Source organism: Bufo bufo, chromosome 6 (genome assembly GCF_905171765.1).
Source record: "Bufo bufo chromosome 6, aBufBuf1.1, whole genome shotgun sequence".
NCBI lineage: Eukaryota > Metazoa > Chordata > Amphibia > Anura > Bufonidae > Bufo > Bufo bufo.
The window spans coordinates 162,147,776-162,165,933 of NC_053394.1; the positions used below are offsets into that span (position 1 = coordinate 162,147,776).

The 18,158-nt window shown below is 42.1% G+C and overlaps 1 protein-coding gene across 1 annotated transcript in view; it reads left to right on the forward strand.

Annotated features, from left to right (window-relative positions):
- The first annotated feature begins 8,516 nt into the window (after positions 1-8,516).
- The window catches only part of LOC121003076 (calcium-binding protein 2-like), a 115,999-nt gene continuing 106,357 nt past the window's right edge, over positions 8,517-18,158 (forward strand). The window contains exon 1 of the mRNA XM_040434644.1: positions 8,517-8,871. Within this exon, the coding sequence (XP_040290578.1) occupies positions 8,623-8,871 (249 nt within the window). The 5' untranslated portion in view covers positions 8,517-8,622. The remainder of the gene's footprint in view (positions 8,872-18,158) is intronic.

Here is an 18,158-nt window from a genome sequence, read left to right on the forward strand (position 1 = left end):
TGTGTCAGCAGTTCCTGCAAGACGAAGGCATTGATGCTATGGACTGGCCCGCCCGTTCCCCAGACCTGAATCCAATTGAGCACATCTGGGACATCATGTCTTGCTCTATCCACCAACGTCACGTTGCACCACAGACTGTCCAGGAGTTGGCAGATGCTTTAGTCCAGGTCTGGGTGGAGATCCCTCAGGAGACCGTCCGCCACCTCATCAGGAGCATGCACAGGCGTTGTAGGGAGGTGATACAGGCACGTGGAGGCCACACACACTACTGAGCCTCATTTTGACTTGTTTTAAGAGCTTTACATCAAAGTTGGATCAGCCTGTAGTGTGTTTTTCCACTTTAATTTTGAGTGTGAATCCAAATCCAGACCTCCATGGGTTGAAAAATTTGATTTCCATTTTTTTATTTTTGTGTGATTTTGTTGTCAGCACATTCAACTATGTAAAGAACAAAGTATTTCAGAAGAATATTTAATTAATTCAGATCTAGGATGTGTTATTTTTGTGTTCCCTTTATTTTTTTGAGTAGTGTATATATATTGTGTGTATGGTATATAGTGTGTGGTATATATTGTATGGCAGGAAAACGGACGTGCTATGTGCATGTGATAGATATTTATCTGTTGTCCATGCATACATGCTACTGACATGGTGCTGCGAAGTAACAAGAATACTTAGTCTACTTTCACACTTGCGTTTTTCTTTTCCGGCATAGAGTTCAGTCACAGGGGCTCTATATCGGAAAAGAACTGATCAGTTTTATCCCCATGCATTATGAATGGAGAGTAATCCGTTCAGTTTGCATCAGGATGTCTTCAGTTCAGTCGTTTTGACTGATCAGGCAAAAGAGAAAACCGCAGCATGCTACGGTTTTCTCTCCGGCGAAAAAAACTGAAGACTTGCCTGAACGCCGTAGGAATGAATTACCATTCAGAATACCGGAATGCCGGATCCGTCGTTCCGGCATGCGCATGCGCAGATCGGTAAAAATGTACAAGACGGATCCGTCGGTCCGCATGACAAGCAGAGAGACGGATCCGTCCTTGCAATGCATTTGTGAGACGGATCCGCATCCGGATCCGTCTCACAAATGCTTTCAGTCAGCGGCAGATCGGCGGATCCGGCAGGCAGTTCCGACGACGGAACTGCCTGCCGGATCACACTGCCGCAAGTGTGAAAGTACCCTTAGTGCATCAATCTGTAATATCTACTAGGGTCAATTCACACGTCAGCAAAATTTTGCGGAACGGGTGCGGATCCATTCATTCTCTATGGGCCCGGACGTGAAACGGAGAGCACACTATGTGCTCTCCGCTTCCACATTTGCGGAGCGCGGCCCCGAACTTCCGGGTTTCGGCCCCGAACTTCCGGTCCGCAGCTCCGCAAAAGATAGAACATGTCCAGAATAGGCAATTCTATAGCGGGTGCTGGCCGGGTGTGTTACGGATCAGCAATTTGCGGGTACGCAACACACCACGGACGTGTGAATGGACCCTTATTGGGGGGGGAGAAAAAAATAAATAAAAAATAATCAATGTAGTTCTTATTGGCATAAACAAATATTTTGCAACAAACGATCCACAAAAGAATAATTTATACATTGTTCTAGTGTTGCAAAATATTGTTCTGGCATGCATGCAATATATAATAAAATACAGTACTGTAATACAATATTACTTACAGTTAGAATAATTTTTTTTTCATCCTCATTAAAGGTTTTTCGAACCATATTTTCGATAAGAATTTATTTTCGGAAGACAAATTCCAATCCACTCTAGTATGAACCAAAGTGAAACCGAAACCAGGTCCTGTGACGCGATTACGTCATACTATCGCGTTGTTTCAGATTTTCGGGTACAAATCGGGAATTCGAATATACCGTATTTTTCGCTTTATAAGACGCACTTTTTCCCCCCCAAAAGTGGGGAGAAAATGGCAGTGCGTCTTATAAAGCAAACACTGCCATGTTTACTTTGGTCACGCTGATACATCGCAAGCCGCGATGTATCAGAGAGGTGGGAGGAGGGGACGGAGGCTGGCAACACTCGCGGCGGGGCCCGGTGCAGTAACTGTACTGTAATACATCGGGCCCCGCTCACGGCAATTATCACATGTACAGTCTATAATCTTCAAGCAGTATCTCTGCTTTAAACTAGGGCAATCCTCTGTAGCAGTACAACTCACTATGAAAGCGGCAGGCAGAGCGGCAGCGTAACCTCGCGATTCTCACTCATTCACGCTCCTCCCACTTCATTCATGGGAAGGAAGTGGGAGGAGCGTGAATGAGTGAGAATCGCGAGGTTACGCTGCCGCTCTGCCTGCCGCTTTCATAGTGAGTTGTACTGCTACAGAGGATTGCCTTAGTTTAAAGCAGAGATACTGCTTGAAGATTATAGACTTTACATATAGAAGTACTCACTATGAAAGCAGCGGTCCAGCCGGCGCGTGACGTCACTCACTCGGTCATGCTCCCTCCGCCATTAAAAGATTTTACATATAAAATCTACTGTGTGCCCTGTGGTGTAATGGGGGTCACTATTCGCACAGGGACAATATACTGTGACACATATGATACTGTGACCAGCATAAGATGATCTTATGCTGGTCACAGTATCATATGTGTCACAGTATATTGTTACTGTGTGAATAGTGACCCCCATTACATAAGATGCTATATATGATGCTACATCCCCCGTAGTAGTGTATCATCCACACATCCCCCTCATAACAGTGCGTCATCCACAGGTCCCCCCATAACAGTGTCATCCACAGGTCCCCCCATAACAGTGTCATCCACAGGTCCCCCCATAACAGTGCGTCATCCACAGGTCCCCCCATAACAGTGCGTCATCCACAGGTCCCCCCATAACAGTGCGTCATCCACAGGTCCCCCCATAACAGTGCGTCATCCACAGGTCCCCCCATAACAGTGCGTCATCCACAGGTCCCCCGATAACAGTGCGTCATCCACAGGTCCCCCCATAACAGTGCGTCATCCACAGGTCCTGCCATAACAGTGCGTCATCCACAGGTCCCCCCATAACAGTGCGTCATCCACAGACCACCATTAGTTCAAAACCCCTCCAAAAGCACACCTTTTGGTTAAAAAATTTTTTTTCTTATTTTCCTCCTCAAAAATCTAGGTGCGTCTTATCATCAGGTGCGTCTTATAAAGCGAAAAATACGGTAAATCGATTGATTCCACCCATGACCCTACTTCTTTCATTCAATATAGCAAATATTTGAGAGAAAAAAATGACCCCCATTACATAAGATGCTATATATGATGCTACATCCCCCGTAGTAGTGTATCATCCACACATCCCCCTCATAACAGTGCGTCATCCACAGGTCCCCCCATAACAGTGTCATCCACAGGTCCCCCCATAACAGTGTCATCCACAGGTCCCCCCATAACAGTGCGTCATCCACAGGTCCCCCCATAACAGTGCGTCATCCACAGGTCCCCCCATAACAGTGCGTCATCCACAGGTCCCCCCATAACAGTGCGTCATCCACAGGTCCCCCCATAACAGTGCGTCATCCACAGGTCCCCCGATAACAGTGCGTCATCCACAGGTCCCCCGATAACAGTGCGTCATCCACAGGTCCCCCCATAACAGTGCGTCATCCACAGGTCCTGCCATAACAGTGCGTCATCCACAGGTCCCCCCATAACAGTGCGTCATCCACAGACCACCATTAGTTCAAAACCCCTCCAAAAGCACACCTTTTGGTTAAAAAAATTTTTTTCTTATTTTCCTCCTCAAAAATCTAGGTGCGTCTTATCATCAGGTGCGTCTTATAAAGCGAAAAATACGGTAAATCGATTGATTCCACCCGTGACCCTACTTCTTTCATTCAATATAGCAAATATTTGAGAGAAAAAAATCGTAATTTAGAATTTACTTTTTTTTTCAACTAGTACATATGTTCGGCATACTGCTCCCCGACAAGCGTCCTCGTCACCATAGGAACAACTGTGGGTTAGAATATACCATCGGATCTGAGTGCAGATCCGATGGTATATTATATAACCCACAGCCGTTCCCATGGTGACGGGACGCTTGTCGGGGAGCAGTATGCCGATTAAGTGAGATAACAGTACACATCGAAAAAAATTATTCAAAATAACGAATATATTCTTAATATTGCTATAGCTTCTTTTATTAGAATATTACGAATATTCTAAAAGACGAAGTTAGAGCAATATTACGAATATTCGTAAAATACACCAATAGACTGTAATTTAGCTAATATAGTGCTCTAATCTTTTTTTTTTTTGTCTAATTTTTTTTGCCTCTTCTGAAGTTCAGTTTTTGAAAATATGTACACTATTAAAAAAAATACTATAGCACTATATTAGCTAAATTACAGTCTATATGTGTAGTTTACGAATATTCTTAATATTGCTCTAACTTCGTCTTTTAGAATATTCGTAATATTCTAAAAGATGAAGTTAGAGCAATATTAAGAATATTCGTAAAATACACATATAGACTGCAATTGAGCTAATATAGTGCTATATTCTTTTTTTTTAATAGTGTACATATTTTCCAAAACTGAAGTGCAGAAGAGGCAAAAAAAAAAAATTAGACAAAAAAATAAATAATTATAGCACTATATTAGCTAAATTACAATCTATATGTGTATTTTACGAATATTCTTAATATTGCTCTAACTTCGTCTTTTAGAATATTCGTAATATTCTAAAAGACGAAGTTAGAGCAATATTAAGAATATTCGTAAAATACACATATTAGCCTAGCCATAGTCATAGGAACGTTGCCTTATAGAGAAAAATAAATAAAAATAAATCGTACGATTAATTTAATCGTATATTATTCGCGATAAATGAAATAATTATGAATATTCAATTTCGACGAATATAATACGAATATTCAATCGAATATTCGCGAAATATCGCGAAATCGAATATGGCACCTCCCGCTCATCACTAATGTTCAGTCCAAGGGTGGGTGAACAGCAATGGTTTCTTTAAGGCTGCATTCACACGTCCGTGTGTGTGGATCCGCAAAAAACGGACATCGGCGATGTGCATTCCGCATTTTGCGGTCCGCACATCGCCAGCACTTAATAGAAAATGCCTATTCTTGTCCGCAAATGCGGACAAGAATAGGACATGTTCTATATTTTTCGGGAACGGAAATGCGGACCCGGAAGTGCGGATCCGCAATTCCAGGTCCCATAGAAATGAATGGGTCCGCAATTCTTGCGGAACGAAAATGCGGACGTGTGAATGGAGCCTAAATGTGGGCAATGTGGAAACTGTAAAGTTACAGATTTTCCACGTAGAACTAACGAAATCATTTCCACTACTAATAAACATAAACACTCAATCAAAGAGTTTCTGTCATGCAATTCTACTGATGTAATATACATCATAGAATCTCCTTGTGGTAAACAGTATGTGGGGAGGGGAAAAAAGGACACTGAAAAAACGCATTTCGGAGCATATGGCCAATATTAGAAAAGGATTGGATACACACTCTTTATCCAATCATTTTAGAATAGCATATAATAAAAATCCAATAGGCCTTAAATTTGCGGCTATTGACAAGGTGAATAGGGATTGGAGGGGGGACAATCATATCAGTAAAATGTCATGGTTAGAGACACAACGTATTTTTCTACTGAACACTCTACTCCCAGGAGGATTAAATGCGGAATTTGAGCTGTTTGGTTTCCTATGAAGTAAGGGTGGGTGCCCCCTGCTGAAGGTCAACCCAACCTAGTATTCCTATCAGGTGGGTTGGCCCTTGGCAGTGGGCTCCCACCATTCCCTACCTCTGCACCTCTAGATAATATCGAAGATGTGTACGATGTGAGGATTTCGAGCACGTGCAGAGATTCTCTATGCAGGAAGAAAAGGATTTTACTGTATGGGAAAGTTAGGGTATGGTACTTTTGTACGAAGGTTTTATATGAAAAAGTTTTCCATATGCAAACTTCGATTGATTAGAATTTCTCCATTTTTAATTAGTGGCAGATGGCTAAATTTTTATAGAATCAAAGTCTAGTCCACAACCTAATAGATATAGAGCAGCAAAAACAATTGATATGTGATGATTTTGAGAAAAAACGCATGGGAACCGCATCAAAACCGCAAGGGTTCAGATGCGTTTTTTAGTGTGGAAGAACCAACAGAGAAAGACACTTAAATGTATTGGAAGCTTTTTTAGATATAGTATTGCTTTATATGTTTTTAACTGTTTTACATGTTTTTAAAGGTATATTTTATTTTATTTATACATCTGAAACGGCAATGTATAATGGCTTGTATAAAGATATTGTATTGGAAATGTAGGCTATAACTAAAAAGTACAATGAATTATAAGATTGAATGCAAATCCCAGAAAAATGTATATTCTAAATGAATAAAAAAAGATCCATGTCGGGTTTTGTGAATACATCTTCTCACTATAAAAGGAAGGAGTTTATGGGGGACTGGTAGCTACTGAGGAAGGGGCGATTAAAAGCCCCGAAACGCGTCTAGCTAAGACAGGACCCCGAACCTTTGAACACTGGAAATCGGAAGATATTGCCGGACTCTCACAGTAAATATTGTTCACGAACGCGTAAAGGGTAAATGAGAAAGAAATTTCGAAAGACCATAGTTTACAGCAAGGATCGGTCTACACGTGTCAAACATTTACCAGCGTGGGAAGCGAAAAACTACTACCGCTCGGACAATACTGGTTTCTACCCATATAGAATCATTCAGTAGAGTGATTTTGTGGTGAGAAAAGCAATACGGTAAGACTTTTTTCGAACTTTACCGGCAGAACATTTATTAAAATCACAGTGTTAATATTCCAGTGGGACGCCGCTGGTTTGAATATATAGCGGGACGCTGCTACATCTTGCTGGTTTACAACTTTCCAGTGTGGGACACAAAAAAATTAACGTTGCCTCCAACTACATATTGTACTGGACTTATTTCGGGACATACGAAGTTTGTTGGCATTATTCAAGTCTGGAACTATTCTGTGTCAGAAGGGAGTGAGCTATACGATTATTATAGCTATCACGTTCCCTGTGAATATTGTATATTCAAAAATATCACAAATATTGCTGATATTTATGCGAATATTTCTATTTATTTATCGATTTCTAGCATTCACATAGTTTTATGTCTTTATTTGTTTTTTTATGCCATTTGGGTCTAATATACTGGTGCACTATCCAGACCAGTAAGTCTTATATGCCACCAATATATTCAGCGATTACAATACATGCTATTATTTGTCGAGCATTATAGTCATTTTAACACGAGGGTATTATCCTTTTTATTGTATTCTTATTACTGTTGCCATTAATGTTGTTTAACAGGTCAATACATTTCTGTGTGGTTCTAATATCTTGAGAGTGCCCAGTTTTTTCACTATAATTATAATTTTAGTTTTTTCAATTTCATTTTAATTTTGGCAGGTTTTACCTCCCATATGTATGAACCAGATCGCTCATATAATATTGCAATTGCAATGCAATGCCTCTGTATTTCAGTGTACTATACCTGTCAACAAAATGCAAGACCTGATCAGTCTAGTAAGGTGGCAGACATCTTGATAATGTTAGGCCTCCGGGTGAGAGAGGGTTGATGGGGTGACAGAACAAGTGTTATCTCCAATTCTGGCCATATATTATAGCCAGCTCCCACTGCAGATGGTGTGACCACAACTTCAGGGCCTGCACCATAATCTTGACCTTCACCTTGACATACTATTACCCACTTACCATGATGTAATAGCACATCATGTAGTGTTAAGGTGTTAAAAAATGCCTACTGTGTATACCATGGAATATATATCAGCCTTCCGATGGAAGTGTATGTCAAGAAATACTCCCAAAATATACCTCAAAGGCAAAATAGACATGTAGAGGTTAACATACTGTATATACTGTAAATGTGTGTGGTATCAGTTCCACTGTCTTGACATCAACAGTGAATGAGGTAAATTTCGTTTCTTTGTATTTACATGTGAACAGTGCTTGTTTGGCATTACAATAGGTTAATAAATATTTTATTCGACTTTCTGGCTCTTTACTACAGAATGCTGTGACCTCATTGTACAGCAGATTGTGCCTCACAGAAACGCTTGGACGATCCAGTGTCATCTGACTCTTTGATGAAACCTGGGAATGATTTCTCAGCTACAGCTCCCTACCTTGTCAGAGGCTGAGGCTTGTTATCTGTTCATAATTAAAGAGACACATGATCTGCTAACTACCAGGCATATTCTATAATTAAGAAAAACTCATTGTGTGGAATCTTACCCTACATTCTGTGTTTAGGATTAGGATTCTCATTTTCAATAGAGGGCCAGTAGTTGATTTTGGTATGGAGCTGTGTGAGACCAGACTAAAATTTATGTAGTGTCTTACCGTATATTGCGACACTTGGCTGTTGAAACCTATTTGGTAATTACTCTGTGACATACATAATAAATGTGGAGGTTTCATCTTCTGAAATGCAATACTTGAGCAGGCAAAAGAACAGTTGGACAGTATGAAGTCTATTCAGTTCTTCGAGTGGATGTCTAGTGCATGGTTAGAAAGAGAGACAGACACAACTAATACAAGTAGAGAGACAGAAAAGTCATGTTCTTCTTCCTGAGAGAAACCCAACGTTCTTTGAATCAGAGCAATGAGAGCGCGACTGCACGATCAAGCAAGAAGGGTTCTCGAAAGAAGCCCATGAAATCAAGATCCAAAAGCAAATCTGGAGATGCATCAGAAAGTCAGACACAAAGAGAAGAGAAAGTCCCTGCAAGTGAACAGAGGATTCCAATTCCTGAGACCCCTGTGCTACGGTCTCTAAGGGAGCGACTAAAGCGTAGCACATTAAAGGTGAGAGATTCACTATTTACTGTCAGAGTTGAAGTTTCTCATGTACTTTCCTGAAGCCTACAAGAAAGTAGCAAATCACAATGTTCCTTTACTAAAGCTGCCCATACACATCAGATGAACTTTGGCCGAACTCGCCCATTTTCATTAGGACTATCTGACCATTTAAAATGCATTTTAATGTGTTGTCCTGAGTTTACCCTAACTACAGATGTTGGGGTCGAGAATTTTTGATTTCAGCATGGTTAATCCTTTGTCTTCACTGGTGATAAATTACCACCGGAGTTGTCTGGCAGTGGCTTTTTCCCCTCTCCTTATTTTGGACTAGGATAGTTTTTTCAGCGCAACAGGAATGATTTTACACTTTTTAATGTATACTTTCTTAATTGTAATATTACTTATTATATAGTTACCGGTATTTTTTTGCAAATCAAGTATTTTAAATGTATCACCAATCACTCTATTTATTTTAAGTATCACAGAGATGTGAGATGCTTGGAGTTTGGGAGGAGCATGGTGTGGCAATCAAATGTATCTGACACTTTGGATGTATTGTCTCCACTGTCGAGTGCTTGTGTACCCATCATCAATTAGGCTTCTTTTACATGTCAGTGAATGACACGTACCCACACATAAGTGGTTTTCATGGACCGTGTCTGAGATTACGGATCCCTCGTGCACCATATCTCTCGAATCTGAGCATTTCTCAACTAGGAGTCTGCAAAAATGCTTGTACATGCCCTCATCATCTCCCACCTAGACTACTGTAACATTCTTCTCTGTGGCCTTTAATCTAGCACCCTTGCACCCTTCCGATCTATCCTCAACTCTACTGCTCGACTCTGCTTCCCAATTCTGCTCCCCTCCATACATCTCTCAGCAACTTTCCCGATACATTACCACATGTAATCCTCACAAGACATCCTTTTCTACTCTCCTCTTCCCACAATCACCTCCAAGATTTCTCCCATGCATCCCCATATTCTGTAACTTTGTACCCCAACATACCAGACTTTCACCTACAGTGGAAACCTTCAAAAGAGACCTGAAAACCCCCCTCTTCAGACAAGCCTACAACCTACAGTGACCCTGCTGCTGTACCCCTATGACCAGCTTTACCCTCGCCTACTGTGGCCTTCCCCCGTCCCTTGTAGATTGTAAGCACTCATGGGCAGGGTCCTCTCTCCTTCTGTACCAGCCTGTAACTTGTCTTGTTTTGTATTATGTATGTATACCCCTTTTTATATGTACTGCGCCATGGAATGAATGGTGCTTAATAAATAATAATACTAGTCTATGGGTCTATGAAAACCAGGATGCTAATTTTCAACTGTGTGGTGTCCATGGAATAGGGATTACACACGGAGGACAAAAAAAGACCACATAGACCAAACACAGGTCTTAACCACTGACCATCTTGTCACGAATGTCATCATGGACACAGCCATGTGAACGAGGTCTTATGTGTTATTTGGAACCGTCTTTGGTGGATAGGATGTATGCACAACTTGTTGCTATTTCATCATTGAATATCAAGGGTGGAGATTTAATTTATACGTGTATTATACAGTGTTGTGTGGTTTCCACCCTGCACATGTGCAGATATTTCTTGCATTAATTGTGTTGCATAGCAACATAGCTGTATCAGTGAATGCATTCTTCCCACCATCTGCATGATTGTAGGTGACGCTTGCACTATAAAAATTACAGACTGCTGACCTTACATGATATGAGGCAAGACGTGGCTGGAATACATGGGGAAGACACCTAATAGCAGATAAATTCAATCAGTCATCTTGCACAGGTGATATTGTTACACTTTGAAAATCGCTATATGGATGGGTTTACAAATAGCTTTTGTGTTGCTTTTTCAAAATACATAAAACATGCAGTGCAAAAGGCGCAGCAAAAATCCCATGCGTTTTTACTGTGATTGCATTAGTTTTTACAGGTAAAACATGTTAAAGGGGTTATCCTTTAATTAATATTGATGACCTATTCTGAGGATAGGTTATCAGTACCAGATCGTAAGGGTTCAACACCGAGGATCCCCGCCAATCAGCTTTTAGAAGAGGATGCTGCTAATTTTCCATTTGAATCCATTTTTTCCAGTTACAAAGCAAGGGTTAGCAGCCCAAGAAACATCAATATTTATGGCCCTGATTCTGTAGTTTACAGAAACACCCCATATGTGGCCGTAAACTGCTGTACGGGCACACGGCAGGGTGCAGAAGTAAAGGAATGCCATACGGTTTTTGGAAGGCAAGTTTTGCTGGACTGTTTTTTTGACACCATGTCCCATTTGAAGCCCCCTGATGCACCCCATGAGTAGAAACTCCAAAAAAGTGACCCCATTTTGGAAATTACGGAATAGGGTGGCAGTTTTGTTGGTACTATTTTACGGTACATATGATTTTTGGTTGCTTTATATTACACTTTTTGTGAGGCAAGGTAACAAGAAATAGTTGTTTTGGCACCGTTTAAATTTTTTGTTATTTACAACATTCATCTGACAGGTTAGATCATGTGGTATTTTTATAGAGCAGGTTGTCACGGACGCGACAATACCAAATATGACAACTTTTTTTGGTTGTTTGTTTCGGTTTTACATAACAAATCATTAAAAAAAGATTCTTTAGTGTCTCCACATTCTGAAAACCATAGTTTTATAAATTTTTTGGGTGACTGTCTTGTGTAGGGGCTAATATTTTTCAGGATGAGATGACGGTTTGATTGGCACTATTTGGAGGTGCCTATGACTTTTTGATCACTTGCTATTACACTTTTTTGTGATGTAAGCCCTGTTAACCCCTTCCATACAGCGGTCCCTACGGATCGCAGCATGGAAGGGGTTAAACGGGTGACATTTGTGAGCACGGATGTCAGCCGTTTCAAGCAGAGCGCTACGGACCGTGGGGATCAGAAACTTCCGAAAGCGCTGTAAACCGCAGGTCTGAATTATCGGCATTATTACAGAGTGCCTGCTGAATGATTTCAGCAGGCACTCTGTTCCGATCACCGCCCACCGCACGGCGTTGATCGGAAGTACACAGGGCGTACAGGTACGCCCTGTGTCCCTAAGTACCGGGACATCAGGGCATACCTGTACGCCCTGTGTCCCCAAGAGGTTAAATCCAATAATGTATTGTTGGATATTATTACTACAATAAATAAATCAATAATGTGTAGTATAAATAATGATGAAAACCTTACTACAATCAATATATAATGGTCCTACATGAAATTCTTCTATACTAGCTATGTTTGGGTAGAGTACTTATACATATCAATGTGAGGAACTGAGAGGTACAAGAGGAGATTTATATATTCTATTTTATGGGCTGAATACACAATTGATTCAAACAATAGATTAATTTGTTATTATGTAAATTCCATATTCCAAACATAAATTCAGGCAAATTAGCAGGTAGATCAAATGAAGGCAGTGTACGAAAAGCCCTCATTCAGGCTATTTGGACTCGAGGACTGTAACTTATATATCCACTTCACCTCCTCCTGAAGTAATTTCTGGTCTAAATTCCCACTTCTGGGGCCTAGTTTTATCTTAGAAAGACCCCAGAATTTTTTGAACATCCAAATTGTTATTGTGTACATATGAAATATGTCTATATAGGGAGGTGTCTTTTTTTGTATTTATGGCACTGATATGTTCTGAAATCCTTCTCCTCAATTCCTGCACCGTTTTGCCCACATATAGTTTCAGGCAAGTGCAGGATGCGACATAGACTATGCCAGTACTCCGACAATTAAAAAAGTCCCTAATGACATATTCACGTCCATCCACTGGATTTCAAAATTTCTTAATCTTGGGTATTTTCAGAAGGTGCAATTACCACACGGGAAAGAGCCCGTTGCTTTTGGTTTCAGATATAATTCATTATCTATCTGTGTATTAGGGAGGAGACTGTGAACTAATTGGTCCCTGAGGTTTTTTCCCCTTCTATACGTTACACTTGAATAAGGTGGTAGGACTTTATTTAAACCCGAATCACTAATAAGTATTTTCCAGTGTCTTCTGAGAATACTCATTATTTGTTGGTGACAGCCATCATACGTCCCGATACATCTGATTATCTTGGTTTCCTGTGTGGGATTTTCTCTATTTTTCTGTGATAAGATATCCTCTCTTTTTTTACTTTTTGCTCGATTTAATGCCCTTTTCAGAGATTTTCGTGGGTATCCTCTCGCTCTGAAGCGTCTATATAGTTCATCTCCTTCTCTTTTGAAAGCATCCTCTGTGGTACAATTTCTCCTGGCTCTCAGATATTGTCCAACAGGTATTCCTTTCTTTTTTTTTTAAAGAGAATGACACAAGTATGGCATACATATGGCAACATGATAGCCCACGCAGGGGCGTTTTAGAAATACAAAGAAATCAGTGATACATAAGGACATTGATATCTATCAGGAGTCCCACATGGGAGAACACATGATACCGACTCGGCTGACATACATTATACATGAGATAAACATATCGCACACAGAAATGCTCCAACATTATCAGCAGCGACAACAACACTGCAAAGTTCCTGCATATAAGTTTAGGGGATCAGTGTGGACCGTCAGCTGTCGAGTGCAGACGCGAAGTATGCAAGGTGAGTGGAGATGTACACCAATCACCCCAGACTATCAAATTTTTGTGGACACCCCCTATGCTTATAGACAATGTTCTCCATGGAGACTGCGTGATTTACAAGAGTGAGCCATTGTCCCTTCGAGGGGGGGGGAGTCTCCCATCCATCTTATGGCTATTGCCTTTCTGGCGAGAAATAGTGTTTCCGCTAAGAAGATTCTGTGGTAATGTGACCACGACTCTTCATCAATGACTCCCAAGATGCACATCTTGGGGCATAACGGCAGTGTCACAGGGACCATAGTTGCGAGGACTTCCAGCACTGAAACCCAGTACTGACGAATAATCTCACAATCCCATATCATATGCCAACAATTGGCTCCCTCGGCATCACATCTATGGCACCTGGAGTGGTCAATCCTACCCATCTTTTGAAGTCTAGTGGGTGTGAGGTAACTGCAATGAAGGATAAAAAGCTGAATCATCCTATTGTTTATGGAGGGTGATACCTTGGTCGGAGCAATCAATGCCTCCTCCCAGTCCTCAGAAGATAAAGAGGGTATTAGCAATTTCCATCTGCCCTCGACAGCCAACGGGGTCACCAGCATGCGGTAATTTAGCAAGTGTGTATACAGCGCAGAGACTATGCCTCTAGGGCCTTGCGACTTCAAAACCCCTATGATAGGGTACTTAGAAATGCTCCTGTTATCACCTCTGAATTGGGCTTGCAATGCATGTCTCAATTGAAGGTATCTGAAGAAAAGAGTGCGTGGCACCTGGAACTTATCCTGGATCTGAGAAAATGATCTTAGCTTCCCACTCTCATATAGGTCTCCCAACGTCAATATCCCATGCCTCTTCCAGTCAGACACACCCTCTAACTTTGCCAAATGAGGAAACATACAGTTATCCCATACGGGGACTTCATTGGGCAAGTCCTTGTAGGAGTTTAACTTAGATGCCTGCCATATCTGATGGGCTAGTTTATGGATTGGGAGTAGACCCTTTTGGATATGACGAGAGCCTTCCAGAACAGGCCATAGCGTGGGGACCTGCAAATAGTCATGTAGATAGTGTTCTGCGTTTGGCCTAGAAGCATCAGTGACCCAATATCTCAGAAATCTAAATTGGCTTGCTATAAAATAAAGAAAGAAGTCTGGAAGGGAAGAGCCTCCCTGCAGCCTCGATCTTTGCAAAACTGACAGTGAGAGCTTGCTCCTGGATTTACCCCATACAAAGGAGGTTAACATAGCATGGATGCGTTTAAAAAATCCCCTGGGAACTGGCGTACAAGCGTGGGACAACAAATACTGACCTTTGGGCAGCAGTACCATCTTTACCAGATTCAGTCTACCCATAACTCACCTTATCTTGGAATATGGTCTCTAAGGGTTCAATATTCAAGACGTAGGAGAGCTGAGGCTCTTTAGTGATTATTACCCCTAAAAACTTAAACCTATCAACTACTGGCAGGTTATATCGACATTCAGGCCAATCGTGCATCCAGAGAGGCATGATGGCAGACTTGCCCCAGTTTATGTGTAATCCGAAGTATTGCCCAAAGCGTTCTATGATTTCAATTGCTCTTAGTAGAGACACTTCCGGTCCGACATAAAAAGGATCAAATCATCAGCATACAGTCCAATCCTATCCTCTCTATCTCACTCACGGACTCCTGCATAGACCTGGTCCTGTCTAAATATGATAGCCAGATGTTCAATTGCTATCGCAAACAGCAAGGGCGAGAGCGGGCATCCCTGCCTCGTGCCTCTAAGTAAAGGGAGCCTGTCAGAGTGAGAGCCATTCAGTTGAATACTGGCAATGGGTTTTTTATATAAAATTTCTATCCATTTGATGGTTAGGACCGAAACCAAAGCTACCTAGTACGGCTGTCAAAAAGGGCCATTCTAATGAATCAAAAGCTTTGGCCGTGTCTAGTGAAGCCAGGGCCCATCTCTCTTTCTTAGCGGCCCCCAACTGCGCAATCACTTGAGCTCTCCTAATATTGTCCGATGTGGACCTTCCAGGCATAAAGCCTGATTGATCAGGATGAATTATTGATGTGATTACCTTATTCAACCTGTTGGCTAGAATTCTGGTCAGGATTTTATAGTCCAGGTTCAAAAGTGAAATCGGACGATAAGATCCACACTCCAATGGGTCCTTGCCAGGCTTCAAGATCACAACAATAGAAGCGTCATACATGGAATCTGACAAGGAGCCACGAGAGTGCGCCGCCCAGTACAAATTCAACAATTGAGGGTTTAGGTTTTCCCCATATCTGGAATATACTTCTACCGGAATGCCATCTGGGCCAGGAGCTTTTCCTATGGGTAAATCCTAATGGCCCGCTCCACTTCCTCTAGTGTGATATCCTCCTCCATAAGACCCTTATCTAGGTCCCCTAGCCGAGGATGAGACACTTCAGCGAGATAGGAATCTAAATCTCGCCCTGAGTAAGTAACTGCCGATTTATATAGGTCCCTATAGAAGTTATAGAAGCATTTCAATATGTCTTGCACCGATTCCATTATGCGGCCATCATTCTCCTGTATGTACTGGGGGAGACATATTATTGGTGCGTGCTACCAATACCAGTACCAGTAGCTTCCCTGTCTGAATGCCTGTTTCAAACGCCTGCTGCTTAAGGAAGAAGAGCTTCCTTTTGCTCTTTTCCTCCAGATGCAGCATGTACATTCTTCCTCTGGATAACCACTCTACTCTGCGCTCTTCAGAGGGGGCCTCAGTAAACGCCTTCTCGGCCGCCCTACAGCTGACATGTAAATCATTTTCCTTACATTGCGAATCTCTCTTAACGTATGAGATGGAGGACTTGATGCATCCCCTAAGGTACGCCTTCAATGTCTCCCATAGCAACAGAGCATCTGTGGATTCGCCTTGTGTCTCAAAAAACATCCTCAATTGATCAGGGATTCTGTCATTTAGACCGAACAAGGACAGCCAGAAAGGGTATTCACCAGGTCAGTATACACTATGGCATTACCAAACAGATAATCTATTCTGGACAGAGCTGCCCTGGCGGGAGTGAAACAGGAGTATTCCCTTGTTTGTGGATTCCTGGCTCTCCACATGTCTATCCAGCCCATCTCCTGCAATATTCTGGCGAGAACCGTGCTATTCCCTCCCAATCCCCCTCTGTCAGTTCTATAGCTAAACCTGTCTAGATCCTCACTAACTACTTGATTAAAGTCCCCCATACATAGGAAACGGGCATTGGGATAGTTAGCCACAAAACCCGCGACTGCTTGTAGGAGGGATAGAGATGCAGGAGGGGAATTGTACAAGTTGACAATCGCATAGGGAACACAGTTAATATGAACATGTATGAAGATGTACTGCCCTCCCTGATCCACAGCTGAGTAGTGAATCTCGCATCTGAGACTTCTATGGAACAGCAGGGCCACTCCTCTGGAGTGAGAACTCCCATATGAGTTGAATAAATGTTGTGCCCAGGGCTTTTTTAACCTATTCCCCGTTTCCGGAGTAAGATGGGTTTCTTGGAGGCCCAGAATGTGTGGGTTAAAGGAGCGTATTTGGGAAAATACCACAATCCTCTTATTAGGATCTCCCAGTCCCCTCACATTCCAGGACATCACTCTTATGGAGGCCATGGTATCACTAGATTTGAATCAGGGGCAAATACCCACATCCATAATGCATGCACTGACGGTTCAGATATTAGATCAATATGAAGCATAAGCTCCCCTGCTGCTATCATGAAAAGAGATGGCCATACTTGAAACATATACGCTTGAGCATACAAAAACATAATACTGAACATTAACATTATAAACTTGAAAGTGTCGGATCCCGATCCGACTAACTTGGTGGCCCTTAACTCGGGGACCTGTATAGTGTAAATGGTTGTTATTACCATACAGGTTGTGCTCCTACCCTCCTTTCAGCAAAGGTATGCAAAACTGCTAGGATTAATACATGGTAGTGGGACATATTGGCAAAGTGTCCAGTGCTATATACATGGAAACCCCATATATTTAAGTGAGGTCTCACATAAGGCCATCAGATGTGAGCGAGAGCATGAGAATGCATCCATACGCAGCTATATCACATATTAAATAATATCATGCTCAGGGGATCCGCGATCAAGTCCCCTTAGGGTCAGACATGTGGGGATGATTTAATACTTGCTGTGAACAAACAGTGAAGAGTTCAGCGTGGTCCGGGGCGAGCAGATTTCCTTGTGGCCCAGTCCTCCGCTTCACGAGGATCACTGAAAAACACGGTTTTATCGCCGTCTATGACTCTAAGGCGAGCTGGGTAAGCCATCGAGTATTGAAGATTAAGATCCCGGAGGCGACGTTTAACTGCAACAAATGTGGCTCTCCTCTTCTGGAGATCAGCAGAGAAATCCGGGAAAAGGGAGACTCTTGCATTTTCATGCCTGATGTCTTGCTTGCTTCTGGCCTGGCTGAGGATAAGATCCCGGTCTCTCCAGTTCAGCAGTCGCGCCAAAAGGGGTCTAGGAGGAGCCACAGGTGGGGGGTATCTGGCTAGAACACGATGTGCCCTCTCCACGGCATATGCAGGAGAGAAGGGTGCCTCAGGGAATTGCTCTTTAAACCAGGCCTCTAGGAAGGCCGCAGGATCTCTGCCTTCAGCTTTCTCTGGTAGGCCCAAGATCCTCACGTTATTGCGGCACAATCTATTTTCCAGA